Source organism: Telmatherina bonti, assembly GCF_933228915.1.
Source record: "Telmatherina bonti genome assembly, chromosome: 21".
Classification (NCBI taxonomy): Eukaryota; Metazoa; Chordata; class Actinopteri; order Atheriniformes; family Telmatherinidae; genus Telmatherina; species Telmatherina bonti.
In genome coordinates this window covers 2,725,209-2,743,587 of record NC_136630.1, presented here as the reverse complement: position 1 = coordinate 2,743,587, position 18,379 = coordinate 2,725,209, and the positions used below count along the sequence as shown (strand labels likewise).

The window sequence follows — 18,379 nt, the reverse complement described above, 5'->3', positions numbered from 1 at the left end:
GCGGATTCTTTCTCTTTTCTAGCTGAAGTTAAGTCCATGTAAAGCATTAAAACCATTACATTTAGCTTTCATTAGATTATAGTCAGACATTTGTGGCTTTCCTGCTGCGTCATAAACTGAAACAACTTTTCTATTCACTGTCATCAGGAAGTGGGGAGAAACAACTTGGCTGCCTGTTGATGCCTCTTCAGGGATTAGAAACGAGGTTTGATGGGTCTGCGGGTTGGCTTGAACTGATCTAGTCTGTAAATGGCCCTGAGATGACTTTGCTATGAAATGCTGTTTAAATTAATGCAACGCATCGGAACGCAATTTTTTTGATTGTTTTAACTCTGATTGGAACCTCATAAACCACGTAGTTTTACCTTAACTCTGATCGGAACCTCATAAACCACGTAGTTTTACCTTAACTCTGATCGGAACCTCATAAACCACGTAGTTTTACCTTAACTCTGATCGGAACCTCATAAAGCACGTAGTTTTACCTCAACTCTGATCGGAACCTCATAAACCACATAGTTTTACCTCAGCTCTGATCGGAACCTCATAAAGCACGTAGTTTTACCTAAACTCTGATCGGAACCTCATAAACCACGTAGTTTTACCTTAACTCTGATCGGAACCTCATAAAGCACGTAGTTTTACCTTAACTCTGATCGGAACCTCATAAACCACGTAGTTTTACCTTAACTCTGATCGGAACCTCATAAACCACGTAGTTTTACCTTAACTCTGATCGGAACCTCATAAAGCACGTAGTTTTACCTCAACTCTGATCGGAACCTCATAAACCACATAGTTTTACCTCAGCTCTGATCGGAACCTCATAAAGCACGTAGTTTTACCTAAACTCTGATCGGAACCTCATAAACCACGTAGTTTTACCTTAACTCTGATCGGAACCTCATAAAGCACGTAGTTTTACCTTAACTCTGATCGGAACCTCATAAACCACATAGTTTTACCTCAGCTCTGATCGGAACCTCATAAAGCACGTAGTTTTACCTAAACTCTGATCGGAACCTCATAAACCACGTAGTTTTACCTCAACTCTGATCGGAACCTCATAAAGCACGTAGTTTTACCTTAACTCTGATCGGAACCTCATAAAGCACGTAGTTTTACCTTAACTCTGATCGGAACCTCATAAACCACATAGTTTTACCTCAGCTCTGATCGGAACCTCATAAAGCACGTAGTTTTACCTAAACTCTGATCGGAACCTCATAAACCACGTAGTTTTACCTCAACTCTGATCGGAACCTCATAAAGCACGTAGTTTTACCTTAACTCTGATCGGAACCTCATAAACCACGTAGTTTTACCTTAACTCTGATCGGAACCTCATAAAGCACATAGTTTTACCTCCACTCTGATCGGAACCTCATAAAGCACGTAGTTTTACCTCAACTCTGATCGGAACCTCATAAAGCACGTAGTTTTACCTCCACTCTGATCGGAACCTCATAAAGCACGTAGTTTTACCTCAACTCTGATCGGAACCTCATAAACCACGTAGTTTTACCTCAACTCTGATCGGAACCTCATAAAGCACGTAGTTTTACCTCCACTCTGATCGGAACCTCATAAAGCATGTAGTTTTACCTCCACTCTGATCGGAACCTCATAAACCACGTAGTTTTACCTCAACTCTGATCGGAACCTCATAAAGCACGTAGTTTTACCTTAACTCTGATCGGAACCTCATAAACCACGTAGTTTTACCTCAACTCTGATCGGAACCTCATAAAGCACGTAGTTTTACCTCCACTCTGATCGGAACCTCATAAACCACGTAGTTTTACCTCAACTCTGATAGTAACCTCATAAACCACGTAGTTTTGACCTTAACTCTGATCGGAACCTCATAAACCACGTAGTTTTACCTTAACTCTGATCGGAACCTCATAAACCACGTAGTTTTACCTCAGCTCTGATCGGAACCTCATAAAGCACGTAGTTTTACCTCAACTCTGATCGGAACCTCATAAAGCACGTAGTTTTACCTCAACTCTGATCGGAACCTCATAAAGCACGTAGTTTTACCTCCACTCTGATCGGAACCTCATAAACCACGTAGTTTTACCTCAACTCTGATAGTAACCTCATAAACCACGTAGTTTTGACCTTAACTCTGATCGGAACCTCATAAAGCACGTAGTTTTACCTAAACTCTGATCGGAACCTCATAAACCACGTAGTTTTACCTCAGCTCTGATCGGAACCTCATAAAGCATGTAGTTTTACCTAAACTCTGATCGGAACCTCATAAAACACGTAGTTTTACCATAACTCTGATCGGAACCTCATAAAACACGTAGTTTTACCTTAACTCTGATCGGAACCTCATAAAACACGTAGTTTTACCATAACTAGATAAATCCAAATGCATCAATAAACAATCAAACATGTTAGCATCAACTTTATTTATACATTTATTTATATTTTAGCTACCCTATGTCTTTGTCAAATAGCATTATAAAAGTATTTTAGCATTAAAAACACGTAGCTTTTCATGTTTTACACTGATCCGTATTATAACAATATCTCTGCCCGTTGTAACAAACCAAACTGAGAAAAATCAGGTGAAAATTGGTGAAGTTATTGTTGTGGTTGGACCTACACCTTACAGATAAATGCATTGGAGGCGCATGGAGACCCATCCAAGATGGTGGCGCGAAGAGACGTCAGCTCTTAGAGGCAGCGTGATGCGGCGTCTATGTATATATGAAATCTATGGTTTCAACATACTGGTTAGCCATGTGCTAATTGTATATGTTGAACACAGCTAACAAACAACTTGAGATTTGTTTTCTAACAAATCTAATTAATGTAAAATAAAATGGTAATTTTGCGTTACATGGACTTAAACAGCTTGGTCCCACCTGTCACGACGTGGTTCGCTCACATGTGGTTTTTTTCCTGGTGTGAAAAAAGCCAAACTTTATAACATCACAAAGGAAAAGAAGGTAATGAAATGTTTCGTCCTTTTTATTGGTTCCAGCTCAACTTATTCAAAGTATTTTTGTGTAATTTTATATCACAAATTACCTGCTTTTGCTACCTGTAGCATTCCGGTTGTCAGTCTGATGGATATCCAGTATTTCCCTCATGATTGTCACCTTTCCTCTGGGAAAGAAGCCCTGTGGTTCTTGTTTCCAGAGTGGACCTCATACGCCCCTTTTCAACCAGCCCGTTTAACTGGCTGGTTTTCACGTCAGAGCCACGTCTTGTCGCCTTAATGTCACGTAAAATATTTATATGTAGATTTTATATGCTGTTTTTACGGAGAGAACTGGTTCTCTGTAGGGCTGGGCGAGATGTCGAATACTCCATGCATCCCATGAAGGGTTACAAGAGATAAAATGGCTTTACCGCGAACATTGCAAACTGCTGCATCAGCTTTTTAGGCGTCTACATGTGATTTTCTTTGCAGTTGAGCTTTGTGCTGTTGGCAAAGCGGCACGGAGACATAAGAGCATAGCTAGCTAGTAGGCTAGCTTTTAAGCAGGAAGACATGTAGCTGCGTTTCCAGTTTTATGCAAAATAAAAGCGATATCTCTGACATTGAGAGAAATTATAGTCACGATCTGCAGGTGTTTCCACTGAATGGTTTTTCGCGCCAGGTTGCCAGGTTGCCTGGTAGTTTCAGGGTTTCTTGCTGTGGGAGGTTCTCTACAGATTTTCCAAGCCTTTCTCCCTCATTTCTGTCTAATTCTTTGTAAAACTCTGCATTTGGCTGTTGTTTGCAAGCGAGGATAGTGGTGATATTTTTCTGTTTATAAGAAGATTCCCTCTTCGCTGCCGTCCATACACACCTCGCCATCTTCATCTCTGTCGGCTGGTGGGAGTTCAGCTCAGCTGTATGTACACGACACGGCTTGTCCAGACATGACGGGATGTGGTTACGTCATCACAGGAATACGATAAACATCTGTCTGTTTATCCTTTATGATAAAAGTAAACGGTTCTAGAGGAGAAGGGGGCCTTAGACCTGAAATGACCGAAATAAGAAAACGTTTTAATAACAAATGTACTTGAATCTTCCTGGTGTCTTTAATTCAACATTATCAGCTGCATCTCACAGTAATTTTAGAGATTTCCAAACAATCGGAAACATGTGAGTTATAAGTCGCCCAGCCCTCGTTCAGAACCAGCGGTGGAACCGGTTTGCTACAGCTAGCATCACGAACGGGACACTCACACTGTTTCTACTTCGGTTTCTGGTCTAATGAGTAAAATGTTGCTGGACGGGACCTGAAACATGGTCTGTGATTCGTCTACATGTGTGATCAGCACGTCACCAAACAGGCAAAATCAAGTCGAAACTCATTAGGCCCATAAATGCACATTAATCGCACTTATGACAGCAGGAGGGAGGGGTGAAGTGTGGGGCCGTGGGTTTCCATAAAGGCTCATTATACAGTTTCCTGTTGGGAAAAAAAACAATCTGAAGTTCAGATTCCCTGTATTTTACAAGCAGCTGAGGTACGGCACCTGCTGATTGCACTTTGGGTAATGATGCCCTCCGTCATCCCTGCAGGGGATAATGGATCCATTAGGAGTGTCTGGCGGGAACACGAGCCCCTTCTGATGAGAATACCTGCGCTGCTTTGCAGGAGAAAAAAACCTGCAAACAGGTGACATTAAATCCTCTGGGAAAGAAAATGAAGGACGTGTGGATGGTAGCTCGTTCTACAAGGTTTAACATGAAGCAGAAGTTCCCGACCTTCAGGCTGCGATCGATACGGCAACCAGGTTCAAACCTTTCACGTTTACACTTGTGTTTGTTCAGCCAGCCGTCTATCTGGAGGAGTTTAACCAGAGAAAACAACTCAACTGAGGCTGAAATGTTTAAAAGATGGACTTTATGTCCTCGTTACAGTAATTTTATTTTAGTAAAAATAAAAAGTAATTTTATTTTAGATCCTGGTTCTACTTCTTCTACTGAAATACATGCAGATTATACTGCCCCCATCTGGTGACGAAACACCGCTGCGCTTTTCAGATTAGCTTTGTCAGCGAAGCCAGGACTAAAAACTCCACAGCGTCATCAGTTTAACTGTTGCGTAAAGCTGCGTAACCTGCAGTGAACCAGGTGACGGTCGATCCTTGGACCACAGTCGTGCAGGAAAATGCAGCGAAGACTACGAGTTCAGCCGCCGTTTGGTCCCGTTAGAAGTAGCTCTGCTGCAAACCCTGAAATTTGAACCTGTTTTCATAAAAATAGTCCGGTTTGCCGTGTGATCGCAACCTAAAATGTCCTCCTGCTCATTTGTTACGTCCGTCGTTTTTACCAACAGACGCCAAATAAAAAGCTAAACTCGACTCAGCTGTGTGTAAAACATGAACCTGATAAAAACCTGTGTCCCACCCCCCAGTTTGTTCAACACCATTTACAGTCAACTTAAGGAAACAAATGTAGACTTTAGCTTCAGGGAGAAAAAGAAAAACGTCTATTTGATATTTAATACAAATGTAAAAAGAAGGTGATTATTTCCTTTCGCTGCTGAAGATATAGTGTATATAAGGGTACAGAGGTGCATAACAGTAGGTGTCCAACACTACAGCGGTGCATCATGGGAAGCTGTTTACATCGACGAGTTGTGGAGAGACATCGTTTCATTTCGGCACTTAGAAAACAATCACAATGAATTTCGCTTCAAACTGAACAAAATTTACAAAGTCGTTCAAACAGTCAGAACTTTTCATCAATTTATAGATTATATTTTTATATAGATTCTTTTTTTTTTTTTCTCTTTTTGTTTTTATAACTCAACTTCAAAAATTGAGAATATTCAAAATACACTTTGACCTCACTTCGTTCTCTTTGTATTTACAGATATGTACACGAGTAAAACCACCCCCCCCGTCTGTTTTTATCTTCTAAATACAAAATCTTTTTTTCTTTTTTTCTTTTTTTTTTTTTTACTTTGTACATTAGTTTTCTCCTCCAGAGCTGCCAAACCCGCCCCACATCCGCCCTGGTCCAGAGTCCAGGAACGATGCAGTTTGACCCCTTAACCCCCCCCCCCCCCCCCCCCCCCAGCACTATATGGACGTACTGTGGGTGGCCTCAATGGCTTCGGGTATGGGTCCTTTCTGGTAGGACAGCGGCATCTTGCCAGGACTCTGCCGGAAAAGTCCCCCGTTGGGAGCCCTGTGTTTGCACTGCATGGTGCCGCTGAGCGGGTGGTGGGGGGGCAGCGTGGTGCTGCCAGGGCCCTGGGACGGGGGCAGCGTCCTGCCTAGGGTCCCCCCATGGTGAGGGTGGGGAAGAGGAGGAGGCGGCGCCCCCTCCCCTGGGAGGAAGGTGGTCACAGCGAGGGCCGAGGGCGGGTAGTCCCGCACGGACTCCGGACCCGGAACCAGAGAGGCCTGGCTGGGCTGCATGCTGCCGATGTCCAGCGCAGAGATCTCGATAGAGGGACCGGGGATCTGCTTGTGGGCCAAGTCCTCGACCAAAAGACTGTTCATACGACGATGCACCTGTTCCAGGTTCACCTCCTTGTCCTATAAGGGGGGGGGGGGGTGGAGGACAGAGGAGAGACGGGGGGGGGGGGGGTGGAGGACAGAGGAGAGACAGGGGGGAAGGAGGGGAGGACACAGAGGCTGAGATTGGCGATGGGCCGGTTTTTCAGACTGCTTCAGGTCTGCAGGTGCTCCATGCATTTTGAACCTGGATCATAGACCAGTCTGGTGGTGGTTTGGTGAGGCAAGCCCCGCCGGGCCCCCCAGGAACCGAAATCAAACTTGGCCAGTGAGAAATAAACGTTGGATGTCTGGAGAACATGCGTCCTGGAGCCAAACTGACTGCAGTTTGTTGCAGAGTTGTCTGCTTGCTCATTAAACTCTTGTTTGACCTTCATGTGGCAGAAAAAAAGTTGTTTTTCTGAGTTATTTATTCAGCTGAGAATACCTTCTCTGCCTTTTCTTCCTCGCTGCCCTTGGAGCCGGGAGGATCTCAGAACCGGCTCCCTTTCAGAACAATTTAATCAAAACATGGGCTGACGCTGCATCTCCGGCTGATTGCAGCCGTGCATACTTGTTAGGCATTAATAGACATTTGAGTGTTTCCCTGTTGAACGCAGGTCTGCCTCAGAACGCTGGTTGTAAAGGACAAAGCCAGAGACGGAAGGTGTGACCGGCGTTTTAAGCCGGGTCCTGGATCTGAGTCCAGATTCTCTTCACGTCCGTGTGTTTGCTGCTGCCACTTTCACAGCGTGTGGGTGTTTGCAGAGAATTTAAAGCAACCGATCTCTTTACAGCAAACACATGAAGTCAGTTAGTGTTCCTGAACGCAGCACAGCTTGGCTCCAGCATCGGCTTCAGGTACAGAGATATTAGTGGATCGTCACAGCGACACAGGAAGTGGTTTTCAGAGTAATGCATGTGACACGTTTACACTCTATATTAATGCAACACATGTAGACATATATACATAGATGCTTCATTGAGTGCCTCAGTTGCCATATTGGTTCTGGCAAGAAAGCTAAATGAACGCAAGCGGACAGTCATGTCGTGACGCAGTCGTTCTGAAACATTATACGCAGAGCTAACATACGGCCCATTATTTACTAAACGCTCTATCGTTCTGAAACATTATACGCAGAGCTAACATATGGCCCATTATTTACTAAACACTATCGTTCTGAAACATACGCAGAGCTAACATACGGCCCATTATTTACTAAACACTATCGTTCTGAAACATACGCAGAGCTAACATACGGCCCATTATTTACTAAACACTATCGTTCTGAAACATACGCAGAGCTAACATACGGCCCATTATTTACTAAACACTATCGTTCTGAAACATACGCAGAGCTAACATACGGCCCATTATTTACTAAACACTATCGTTCTGAAACATACGCAGAGCTAACATACGGCCCATTATTTACTAAACACTATCGTTCTGAAACATTATACGCAGAGCTAAAATATGGCCCATTATTTACTAAACACTATCGTTCTGAAACGTACGCAGAGCTAACATACGGCCCGTTATTTACTAAACGCTATGTCGTTCTGAAACATTATACGCAGAGCTAACATATGGCCCATTATTTACTAAACACTATCGCTCTGAAACATACGCAGAGCTAACATACGGCCCATTATTTACTAAATGGTATGTCGTTCTGAAACATACGCGGAGCTAACATACGGCCCGTTATTTACTAAACACTCTATCGTTCTGAAACATACGCAGAGCTAACATACGGTCCATTATTTACTAAACGCTCTATCGTTCTGAAACATACGCGGAGCTAACATACGGCCCGTTATTTACTAAATGCTATGTCGTTCTGAAACATACGCAGAGCTAACATATGGCCCGTTATTTACTAAACGCTATGTCGTTCTGAAACATACACAGAGCTAAAATACGGCCCGTTATTTACTAAACGCTATGTCGTTCTGAAACATACGCAGAGCTAACATATGGCCCGTTATTTACTAAACGCTATGTCGTTCTGAAACATACGCAGAGCTAACATACGGCCCATTATTTACTAAACACTATCGTTCTGAAACATACGCAGAGCTAACATACGGCCCATTATTTACTAAACACTATCGTTCTGAAACATACGCAGAGCTAACATACGGCCCGTTATTTACTAAATGCTATGTCGTTCTGAAACGTACGCAGAGCTAACATACGGCCCGTTATTTACTAAACGCTCTATCGTTCTGAAACATACGCAGAGCTAACATACGGCCCGTTATTTACTAAATGCTATGTCGTTCTGAAACGTACGCAGAGCTAACATACGGCCCGTTATTTACTAAACGCTCTATCGTTCTGAAACATTATACGCAGAGCTAACATATGGCCCATTATTTACTAAACACTATCGTTCTGAAACATATGCAGAGCTAACATATGGCCCGTTATTTACTAAACGCTCTATCGTTCTGAAACATTATACGCAGAGCTAACATATGGCCCATTATTTACTAAACACTATCGTTCTGAAACGTACGCAGAGCTAACATACGGCCCGTTATTTACTAAACGCTCTATCGTTCTGAAACATTATACGCAGAGCTAAAATATGGCCCATTATTTACTAAACACTATCGTTCTGAAACGTACGCAGAGCTAACATACGGCCCGTTATTTACTAAACGCTATGTCGTTCTGAAACATTATACGCAGAGCTAACATATGGCCCATTATTTACTAAACACTATCGCTCTGAAACATACGCAGAGCTAACATACGGCCCATTATTTACTAAATGGTATGTCGTTCTGAAACATACGCGGAGCTAACATACGGCCCGTTATTTACTAAACACTCTATCGTTCTGAAACATACGCAGAGCTAACATACGGTCCATTATTTACTAAACGCTCTATCGTTCTGAAACATACGCGGAGCTAACATACGGCCCGTTATTTACTAAATGCTATGTCGTTCTGAAACATACGCAGAGCTAACATATGGCCCGTTATTTACTAAACGCTATGTCGTTCTGAAACATACACAGAGCTAAAATACGGCCCGTTATTTACTAAACGCTATGTCGTTCTGAAACATACGCGGAGCTAACATACGGCCCGTTATTTACTAAACACTCTATCGTTCTGAAACATACGCAGAGCTAACATACGGTCCATTATTTACTAAACGCTCTATCGTTCTGAAACATACGCGGAGCTAACATACGGCCCGTTATTTACTAAATGCTATGTCGTTCTGAAACATACGCAGAGCTAACATATGGCCCGTTATTTACTAAACGCTATGTCGTTCTGAAACATACACAGAGCTAAAATACGGCCCGTTATTTACTAAACGCTATGTCGTTCTGAAACATACGCAGAGCTAACATATGGCCCGTTATTTACTAAACGCTATGTCGTTCTGAAACATACGCAGAGCTAACATACGGCCCATTATTTACTAAACACTATCGTTCTGAAACATACGCAGAGCTAACATACGGCCCATTATTTACTAAACACTATCGTTCTGAAACATACGCAGAGCTAACATACGGCCCGTTATTTACTAAATGCTATGTCGTTCTGAAACGTACGCAGAGCTAACATACGGCCCGTTATTTACTAAACGCTCTATCGTTCTGAAACATACGCAGAGCTAACATACGGCCCGTTATTTACTAAATGCTATGTCGTTCTGAAACGTACGCAGAGCTAACATACGGCCCGTTATTTACTAAACGCTCTATCGTTCTGAAACATTATACGCAGAGCTAACATATGGCCCATTATTTACTAAACACTATCGTTCTGAAACATATGCAGAGCTAACATATGGCCCGTTATTTACTAAACGCTCTATCGTTCTGAAACATTATACGCAGAGCTAACATATGGCCCATTATTTACTAAACACTATCGTTCTGAAACGTACGCAGAGCTAACATACGGCCCGTTATTTACTAAACGCTCTATCGTTCTGAAACATTATACGCAGAGCTAAAATATGGCCCATTATTTACTAAACACTATCGTTCTGAAACGTACGCAGAGCTAACATACGGCCCGTTATTTACTAAACGCTATGTCGTTCTGAAACATTATACGCAGAGCTAACATATGGCCCATTATTTACTAAACACTATCGCTCTGAAACATACGCAGAGCTAACATACGGCCCATTATTTACTAAATGGTATGTCGTTCTGAAACATACGCGGAGCTAACATACGGCCCGTTATTTACTAAACACTCTATCGTTCTGAAACATACGCAGAGCTAACATACGGTCCATTATTTACTAAACGCTCTATCGTTCTGAAACATACGCGGAGCTAACATACGGCCCGTTATTTACTAAATGCTATGTCGTTCTGAAACATACGCAGAGCTAACATATGGCCCGTTATTTACTAAACGCTATGTCGTTCTGAAACATACACAGAGCTAAAATACGGCCCGTTATTTACTAAACGCTATGTCGTTCTGAAACATACGCAGAGCTAACATATGGCCCGTTATTTACTAAACGCTATGTCGTTCTGAAACATACACAGAGCTAAAATACGGCCCATTATTTACTAAACGCTATGTCGTTCTGAAACATACACAGAGCTAAAATACGGCCCGTTATTTACTAAATGCTATGTCGTTCTGAAACATACGCAGAGCTAACATATGGCCCGTTATTTACTAAACGCTATGTCGTTCTGAAACATACACAGAGCTAAAATACGGCCCATTATTTACTAAACGCTATGTCGTTCTGAAACATACGCAGAGCTAACATATGGCCCGTTATTTACTAAACGCTATGTCGTTCTGAAACATACACAGAGCTAAAATACAGCCCATTATTTACTAAACGCTATGTCGTTCTGAAACATACGCAGAGCTAACATACGGCCCGTTATTTACTAAATGCTATGTCGTTCTGAAACATACGCGGAGCTAACATACGGCCCGTTATTTACTAAATGCTATGTCGTTCTGAAACATACGCAGAGCTAACATACGGTCCATTATTTACTAAACACTGTCCTTCTAAACATCGTAGCCGGAGCTAACATACGGCCCGTTATTTACTAAACACTGTCCTTCTAAACATCGTAGCCGGAGCTAACATACTACCTGTCATTAACTAAACGCATTAAGCAGGTGAGCCGTAGTTCATGTTTACTGTTAGAATTCCTGCTGATCAAAGTAAATGATTAGTTAGGTAGTTCAAATTATTAGTTTTTTCAGCCTGTTAACTTGCCAGGACCAATATGGTGGCCTTATTGATGTCCAAAGCAGGGACCAATGTAGGACCTTCTACGTGTATATGTCTATGAAAACACAGATGTTCAGTCATGTTGAGGTGTTTCAGAAAGCCCAGACATGCAAGCTCTCCAAAAAGAGGGCCGTAATCTTAGTAATCATGTTCTCTGAGACGGTTTGGATCCTTCCTAGCGGCTTGTCCTTTTTTAAACTTTTCTCTTTGTTTGTCTGAGAAACCAGAGCGGCAACGTGGTCGACTACTTTTATTTCTGAGCTGCTATTTTGAATCCTCAGGTCTGTTCGTCTCGGTCCTTTGGGACAAAAAGCACGCAGACGGACACCGATAACTCAGAGCAATCCTTCATAAATCACCCGGGCAGCATCTCACAGAAGGAACACTTTGTTGAAGAAGACGAGGAGTTTTTAATGGACTTGGCTGATGGCGAGACAAACATTGAAGGTTTCAGCAGCGTTTTAAAATTCATCTTAAATTGTTTGCATGTTTTGTAACGTAGTTTATTTATTGCTTGCATGATACACGTTGGTCATGCCAGTGTTAGCTTATGTCGCGTGTAGCTGCGATACACGGATGAGTCTTCGGCTGTTTAGCTACACTTGCATGTTGTGGGTTTATCGATTCTTTTAGTAATTTCTGCAAGTCGCTGGTGCATGCTCGTAGCTACTAAAGCTGGTCATTTTTCTTTTTTCCATATAATTTTTTCAGTTCCAGTGAAATGTCTGATCTGATTAAGCCTAAGAAAAGAGAATCATCAGAGTTTGCCAAAGATTCTTCTAACCTGCCCAAGAACTTCTAAAGCATCTTAAACCAGCCCACCTTGAACCTTCCAGGCTTGGATGGAGCTGTCGGACCGGCCTCAGCACTCAGAATGGTTCAATGTATAATAAATCATTTACATACGTATATACAAACATAAAACTTAAGTTTATTTTGACAAAAGTCTCATAAGAAGGTTCAGCTCTAACAGCTTGAAAGAACCCAACAACATAGCTCCTGATATGAAGGTACAGTAGCTGTGTTTCCGTTACGTTTTTTCACAATATAAAAGCGATATTTCTAAGTTTCGACCACAGTTACGATTTGCAGTAAACAGTGTCTTGTCTCTGTTCTCATAAAATCTCGTCAGTCGGACAACATTTCATAAGAATCGTGTCTTATGCAAGGTAGCCACGTAGCATTATTTTGCCGTTTTTCTAATTGTGAAGAATTTGCTACGACTTTTTAGAGGTTTTCTCCTTCATTTTTTTCTAAAGACTTGCTTTTGTTCCACACCGCGCCATCTTTACTGGAAATAAACTGGCCGCCACCCCCACGTCACGTCCGAGGACATGTAAATAAAACAAAAAAGTGTTTCCATTATATTTTTGCAATATATTTCTCTTCGAAACGTCTGAAAAACCTCCTCACAAGAGTGTAAAAACCTTTTAGCAACATTTCAGTCTTTTTTTTTTTTTTAATGTAGCTGTTTCCATCAGCGTTTTTTGTTAATGTTGGAAAATTAGAATTTTTGCACAATTCTAGTTGTGATGGAAATTCAGCTACTGGTCCAACAGTATAAATTACCAGGTAAAACATGTTGCTTTATGTCTACAGTAGTCTATATTAGTGCAGATATTGTGTCTCCTCCTTTAACAAAGGCAGGATGTCTCAACACTGTAAATTAATGGAAGTTATTAAAATGTAAATAGTTTAAATCCAGGTTTCCACTTTCAGAAGGTCCGAGCTGTTTAACTTGGACCTAAAGGGTAGCCTGGACATGTCTTTACCACACATTAAAATGACGTCTTTGTGAAACGTGTATGTGTTGGTAGCACGTCTGTATGGTGGAGATGAAACAGTTTTACCACCTTCTCAGTCAGCATGGAGTAAATCCACTTCTAAAGCCAGTAAAGCTGCTTTTACAATCCCTCCACATGGAGGCTAGGTTTCCAGCTAACGTTTCCAGTACGCCATACTGGTGCAGTCAGCGGCATCAATGTTAGTCTGAACATAGACATAATAAAAATCTATGTATGAATGTCTATGAGCCAGTCTGTCCCAGTGTTGGTTTAGTTTTCTGGGTGACTTTTTTTCTCTCGTTTTAAAACAAAACAGCAAAAGCAGAAGAGTTTACCTCGTCTTGGGGACCACTACACCACTGGTTTTATTATTCATTGAGGGCCGTGGTGTCTGAGTTTGGTCCTCGAGGGCCACCATCCTGCAGGTTTCCATGTGTCCCTGCTCCAACACGCCTGGCTGACATGATGGATCCAGCAGCCAATCAAGTCGGACCAGGTGTGTTAAATGAAATGTTAATTACTCCAGTTTTTGGTCCATTTGATCTGGGATGAAGCTGGCTGAGAGGTTTAAGACAAAGATCTGGATATTTGCAGCTTCTGGGAGAGGTCGTCTTCATCCTCTACTGAGCTGAAACGTAGTCAATGTGTCCCGTTGACCTGAACGTTCTGCTAGAGGAACATTTTCATCTGGAAGTTTCTATTTACTGCTGACCTGCAGGAAATACGGCTGGAAGACGAGCAGCTTGTTGTGGGACGATTATCCCAGATTCAGGCTCTGCTTGGCGGCTCAGGACGGACTAAACTGGACTACTGTGGGATTGTTTTAACTGGTCTCTAAATGTCTCATATTGGTCATCCCCTCTGAGCAGAAACTGTGTGAATGACGGTTCGTATGACGGAGACGTGACCTTCAGCAGGAAAAGCATGGCTTTTGGCATGGAAGCCAGAGCTTGAGGAGCTTAGGACGGTGTTGGAGCATCAGGTCTGAATGAGACCTTCAGTCTCAAAGCGCTGCTCTTCAAGCCAATTAAAACGTCTCACTGCTGCTTATTGTTTCAGCTGGAAACTCATTAAATCACGTTTAGGGCAGCGTCAGACTGGCAGCTAGCCTAATAAATAAATTCCAGGCATTAAAACCAACCAGAGACGGACTGGTGACGTAGAGGTTGAAAACAGGGGGCGTGGAACCGGCTCTTTTAATGCCAGTTCCCAGCGGAGGAACCGTCCCTCCAAACCCTGCAACAGCGTTTCTGATGTGTCCTGCTCAGACCCTCCCCGCAGGAAAAGCTTCTCAGAGGCGTATTGATCACCGTTGATCACTTTTAACTGGACAGGATGAAACTTGGTAAAGCCGCCCCACCAGAGAGGTGTGTGTGAGGAGAGAAAAGTTCGTTCTCTGTTTTAAAGCAGCTCAGCAGAATCTGCACTGACAGGGTTTTAGTCGAGGTCAATGAGCAGCGAGGACGGTTTTAGCAGGTTAGATCGGGGCGCCCAAGTCTGGTCCTGGAGCTCTAAAATCCTGCAGGACTGTTCATCTTCAGCGACTGACATCACTTGCCCACGGTGATGTTGTGGTCTCGGCTCTGCAGCTAAATCCAGGATATTGATATTTATGTCAATAGATGCTCATAGGTCCACGATGCATCACTACCTGCTTTCTCCATCGATGAATTCGCATTACCACCAATTCTGTCTGTTTCTGTCAGAATCCGTCTGAATGTCCCGATGTTGACAAACATTAACATGTAAACAATGACGCCAGTTTTAACTTCATCAGTTGTTTTGCAGTGAAGCGGTGCATTTTGTCCCTTCCGTCTTTCCGTAGACAGTTCAGGCAGAATCAGAGGTTCCGATGTTTTTATGTTCTGCTTTATGACCAGAACAGATTCTTCTTGTGATTGGACACAGAGGCTGAGCTAAACATGCTAACCGCTAGCTTGCCATGTGACTTTCCATAGACTTTAGCCGTAAGCTAACTTCTGGGTGTTTCTTCAGCCTGGCTGTGTCAGGCTGTGACTTGACTGACACGAGGAACACGTCTCCAGCAGATACTGGTGTATTTTCTGCCTAATCTGACAGTTTTCCTCAGTAAAAGTTTTAAAACGGATTGATCAACACACCTGGACGTAATGTTCGGCTCTGCAGACATTCCTCAGGTGTGTTGCAGAGAAAGCTGCAGGACAGCAGATCTCCAGGACTGGACTTGGGCACCTCGGGTTTAGATTCAGCTGTTTTTGTTGGAGTTTGGCCACAACGTGACCTTTAGTCTACTGACTGCTGGCTGCAACGCTGATCCCGCTCCTCGTTTCCAGAAGGACAAGAAATAATCATTTTCCACAAACCTCTTCATCCATGTTGTATTGATCCTCTCAGATCAGCCAGAAACCTGCCAACAGAGGAAGCTCCGCCTCCTGCCTGCAGGCTGCGTCTGATTGGTCAGCTGCTAGGAGTAGTTATACTGAGCAGTGAGGTGGGCGTGGCTTTCTTCTCGTGAACGTGCCCAGCCTGGAGAAGATGACCAATCACTGAGTCCCTCCCCCGGGACGTCACTAAAGTGTCCAAGTAGAAAAAGCTCTCTCAAACCAATCGTTTCCGCTGCTATGGAAACTGAACGCAGACGCTTCTGTCCTGTGATTGGCGGGAGATCAGAGGTTGACGTGGAAAACGTTCTGGTTCCATGTGGAAGCTGCTCTGTTCTACAGTTCAGACCACATCGATGACCAGGTGGATAATGGCTCCGTATCGTAACGACCGTCCGCCTGCAGCCCAACTGGAAACGATCGGCAGGAAACAAGATGTTTTTGGGTGGAAAGCTTTTACCGAACCGGACTGTCGGGAAAATATTGATTGGTGATCAGAAGGAGACTTGAACTACGTTGTGATTTTAGTTTGAGCTGGTCGACAGAGTCTTCCGTGTTTTTCCACGTCTGATCGGTGCAACCGCCGACCTGCCAGTTCCGGAAGGTTCCTCTCCACGCCGCGCTCTGATGTTACCGATCCATAACTAGCTGCTGCATTGAGACGATCCGGTTCGAGTCTCCAGGAAAAGCAAAACCAGGAAGGTTGAACCTGTTTGGGTTTGTTTCATAGTTGTACATGAGGTCTATTCTGACCTGTGTCAATAGCTTCTGCTTCATCCCAGCCTCTCTCTCTGTCTGTCCAAATGTCCCTCCTCCCCTCCGATGAAGCAGTTGTAATGTCATTATATGTCAATGGACCAGAAACCCTGGCCAGTCTGTAATCCTTAGTGACCTGCACGAGATCATAGACAGTCAAGTGTAAATAGAGAAATAAAGGAGAGAGGGAGAGGAGACAGAGCACACGGGCGTCCACATTGACATATAATCTGGAATAAGACGAGACACAGAAGCAGGTGGACGAGGATGGCGGAGACAGATGCTCAGGTGAACGGACTCCACTTTTCTGCTCACACTTTAGTTTATGGATCCACATGAAAAGCTTCGTCCGGCGGCCGAGGCGACGGCTGACGGCATGCTGCCAACGTTAAAACCCTTCGCCGATCCTCACCGACGTCTTCAGATGTGACGGAGAGCGATGGCGAGGAACGATGAAGATCGGCGAAGGGTTTTAACGTTGGCAGCACGATGCGTCCCAACTTTATCTTTTAGCAACACGAGCCTGCGTTCACATGGAAACGCGTTTCATCGCATTTATTTACGCCTGATTGTCCTGGGATATGTACGTCATCGCGGCGGCACGAGGGATCGAACGTGCGCACTTTGGATTGGACATTCTGACCCTTTGTGTAAACGTGGAAGGTGACGCTGCTGCCAGTTTGGATTAATGGAGATAAATCCGTCAGCCTGTTGTTGATGTGCAGAAACGTCTCGGACCGGCGTAGGGCGCTAACCTGGGGGGGAGGGGGGGCGTGTTGTGTCTGTGGTCCTTGTCGCTCGCTGAATGTTGGGGTATAAATGTTTCCAGATATTTCAGGCCGGTCCTAAACGTCACATGACAGGCGTGGAGCGCTGCCCGCCGTGTAACCGATACATGTGCTGCGTTGAAACATGGCGTCGTAACTCCTTCCCTTCCAGGTTTCCCCGCCTGACAGCCGGTCATGGCGGCTCCCGGCGCTGCTCCAAGTTGTGAGCGCGCACACAGGCGTGCACGCTTTCGTTAGCCGATGGCGAGCGGCCGCCTGCACGTTTTCACTGGTTTGATTTCCAACAACCAGAAAGGTGAAGATGGAAAGTGTCGCTGAGCGAGGAGGATTTCTGCCGCTCCGACGTCCGCTCGCATCCATCGTCGGCTAAATTAGGCCCCGCCCCTCAGCTGCACGTAGGAAACATGGCTGTCTTTATAACCCCGCCCCCAGCCAGAGCGGTGGCAGTCCAAACTGCGCTTTGTTTCCCCTAAAACAAGTCTGATGGGATCCAGAGTGTGAGGAGACGGCCGATGGCTCTCATTGATCGGGCGTCATGCGGCTGCGGTGAATACTCTGGAGGAGTCGGAGCCGAGGCGGGGGCGGCAGTGTCTCCTGGAACGGGAAATGTCCTGAAGCGATGAGGCACCATTATCCGTCTCTGCCTGCTAATTCTCAGCTCCTTTCAGAGCGCCTGGAAATTACCGAAGCTTTTCTGGAGAAAATGACTTTATAACAATAATTCAGTTCTGAGCGCTTGAATGGAGCCGGCGCAGTGGGACTTCATCCTGAAGGTCTGGGGGAGGTGGGGGCGTCGGGAAACATGCAGGACTCCGCTCGTTTCAGGCAGAAACAAAGAAGCTGCAGTTTTATGGGAGTGTTAGTGAAGTAATGGGCGAGTGGAGCAGGCCGAGCGCTGAACGTGGTGCAGAGACGATACGATGAGCTCTGCTGTGTGGAAGTGATGGACGGATAAAG

General features: G+C 44.1%; 1 protein-coding gene across 1 annotated transcript in view; it reads right to left on the bottom strand.

The window, feature by feature from the left end:
- Window positions 1-6,051: 6,051 nt before the first annotated feature.
- LOC306771819 (glutamate receptor ionotropic, delta-1-like) overlaps window positions 6,052-18,379 on the bottom strand; it is a gene marked incomplete at both ends in the record, with an annotated part of 685,025 nt that continues 672,697 nt past the window's right edge. The window contains one exon of the mRNA XM_079261138.1: window positions 6,052-6,513. Coding sequence (XP_079117264.1) covers window positions 6,052-6,513 — 462 coding nt within the window. The remainder of the gene's footprint in view (window positions 6,514-18,379) is intronic.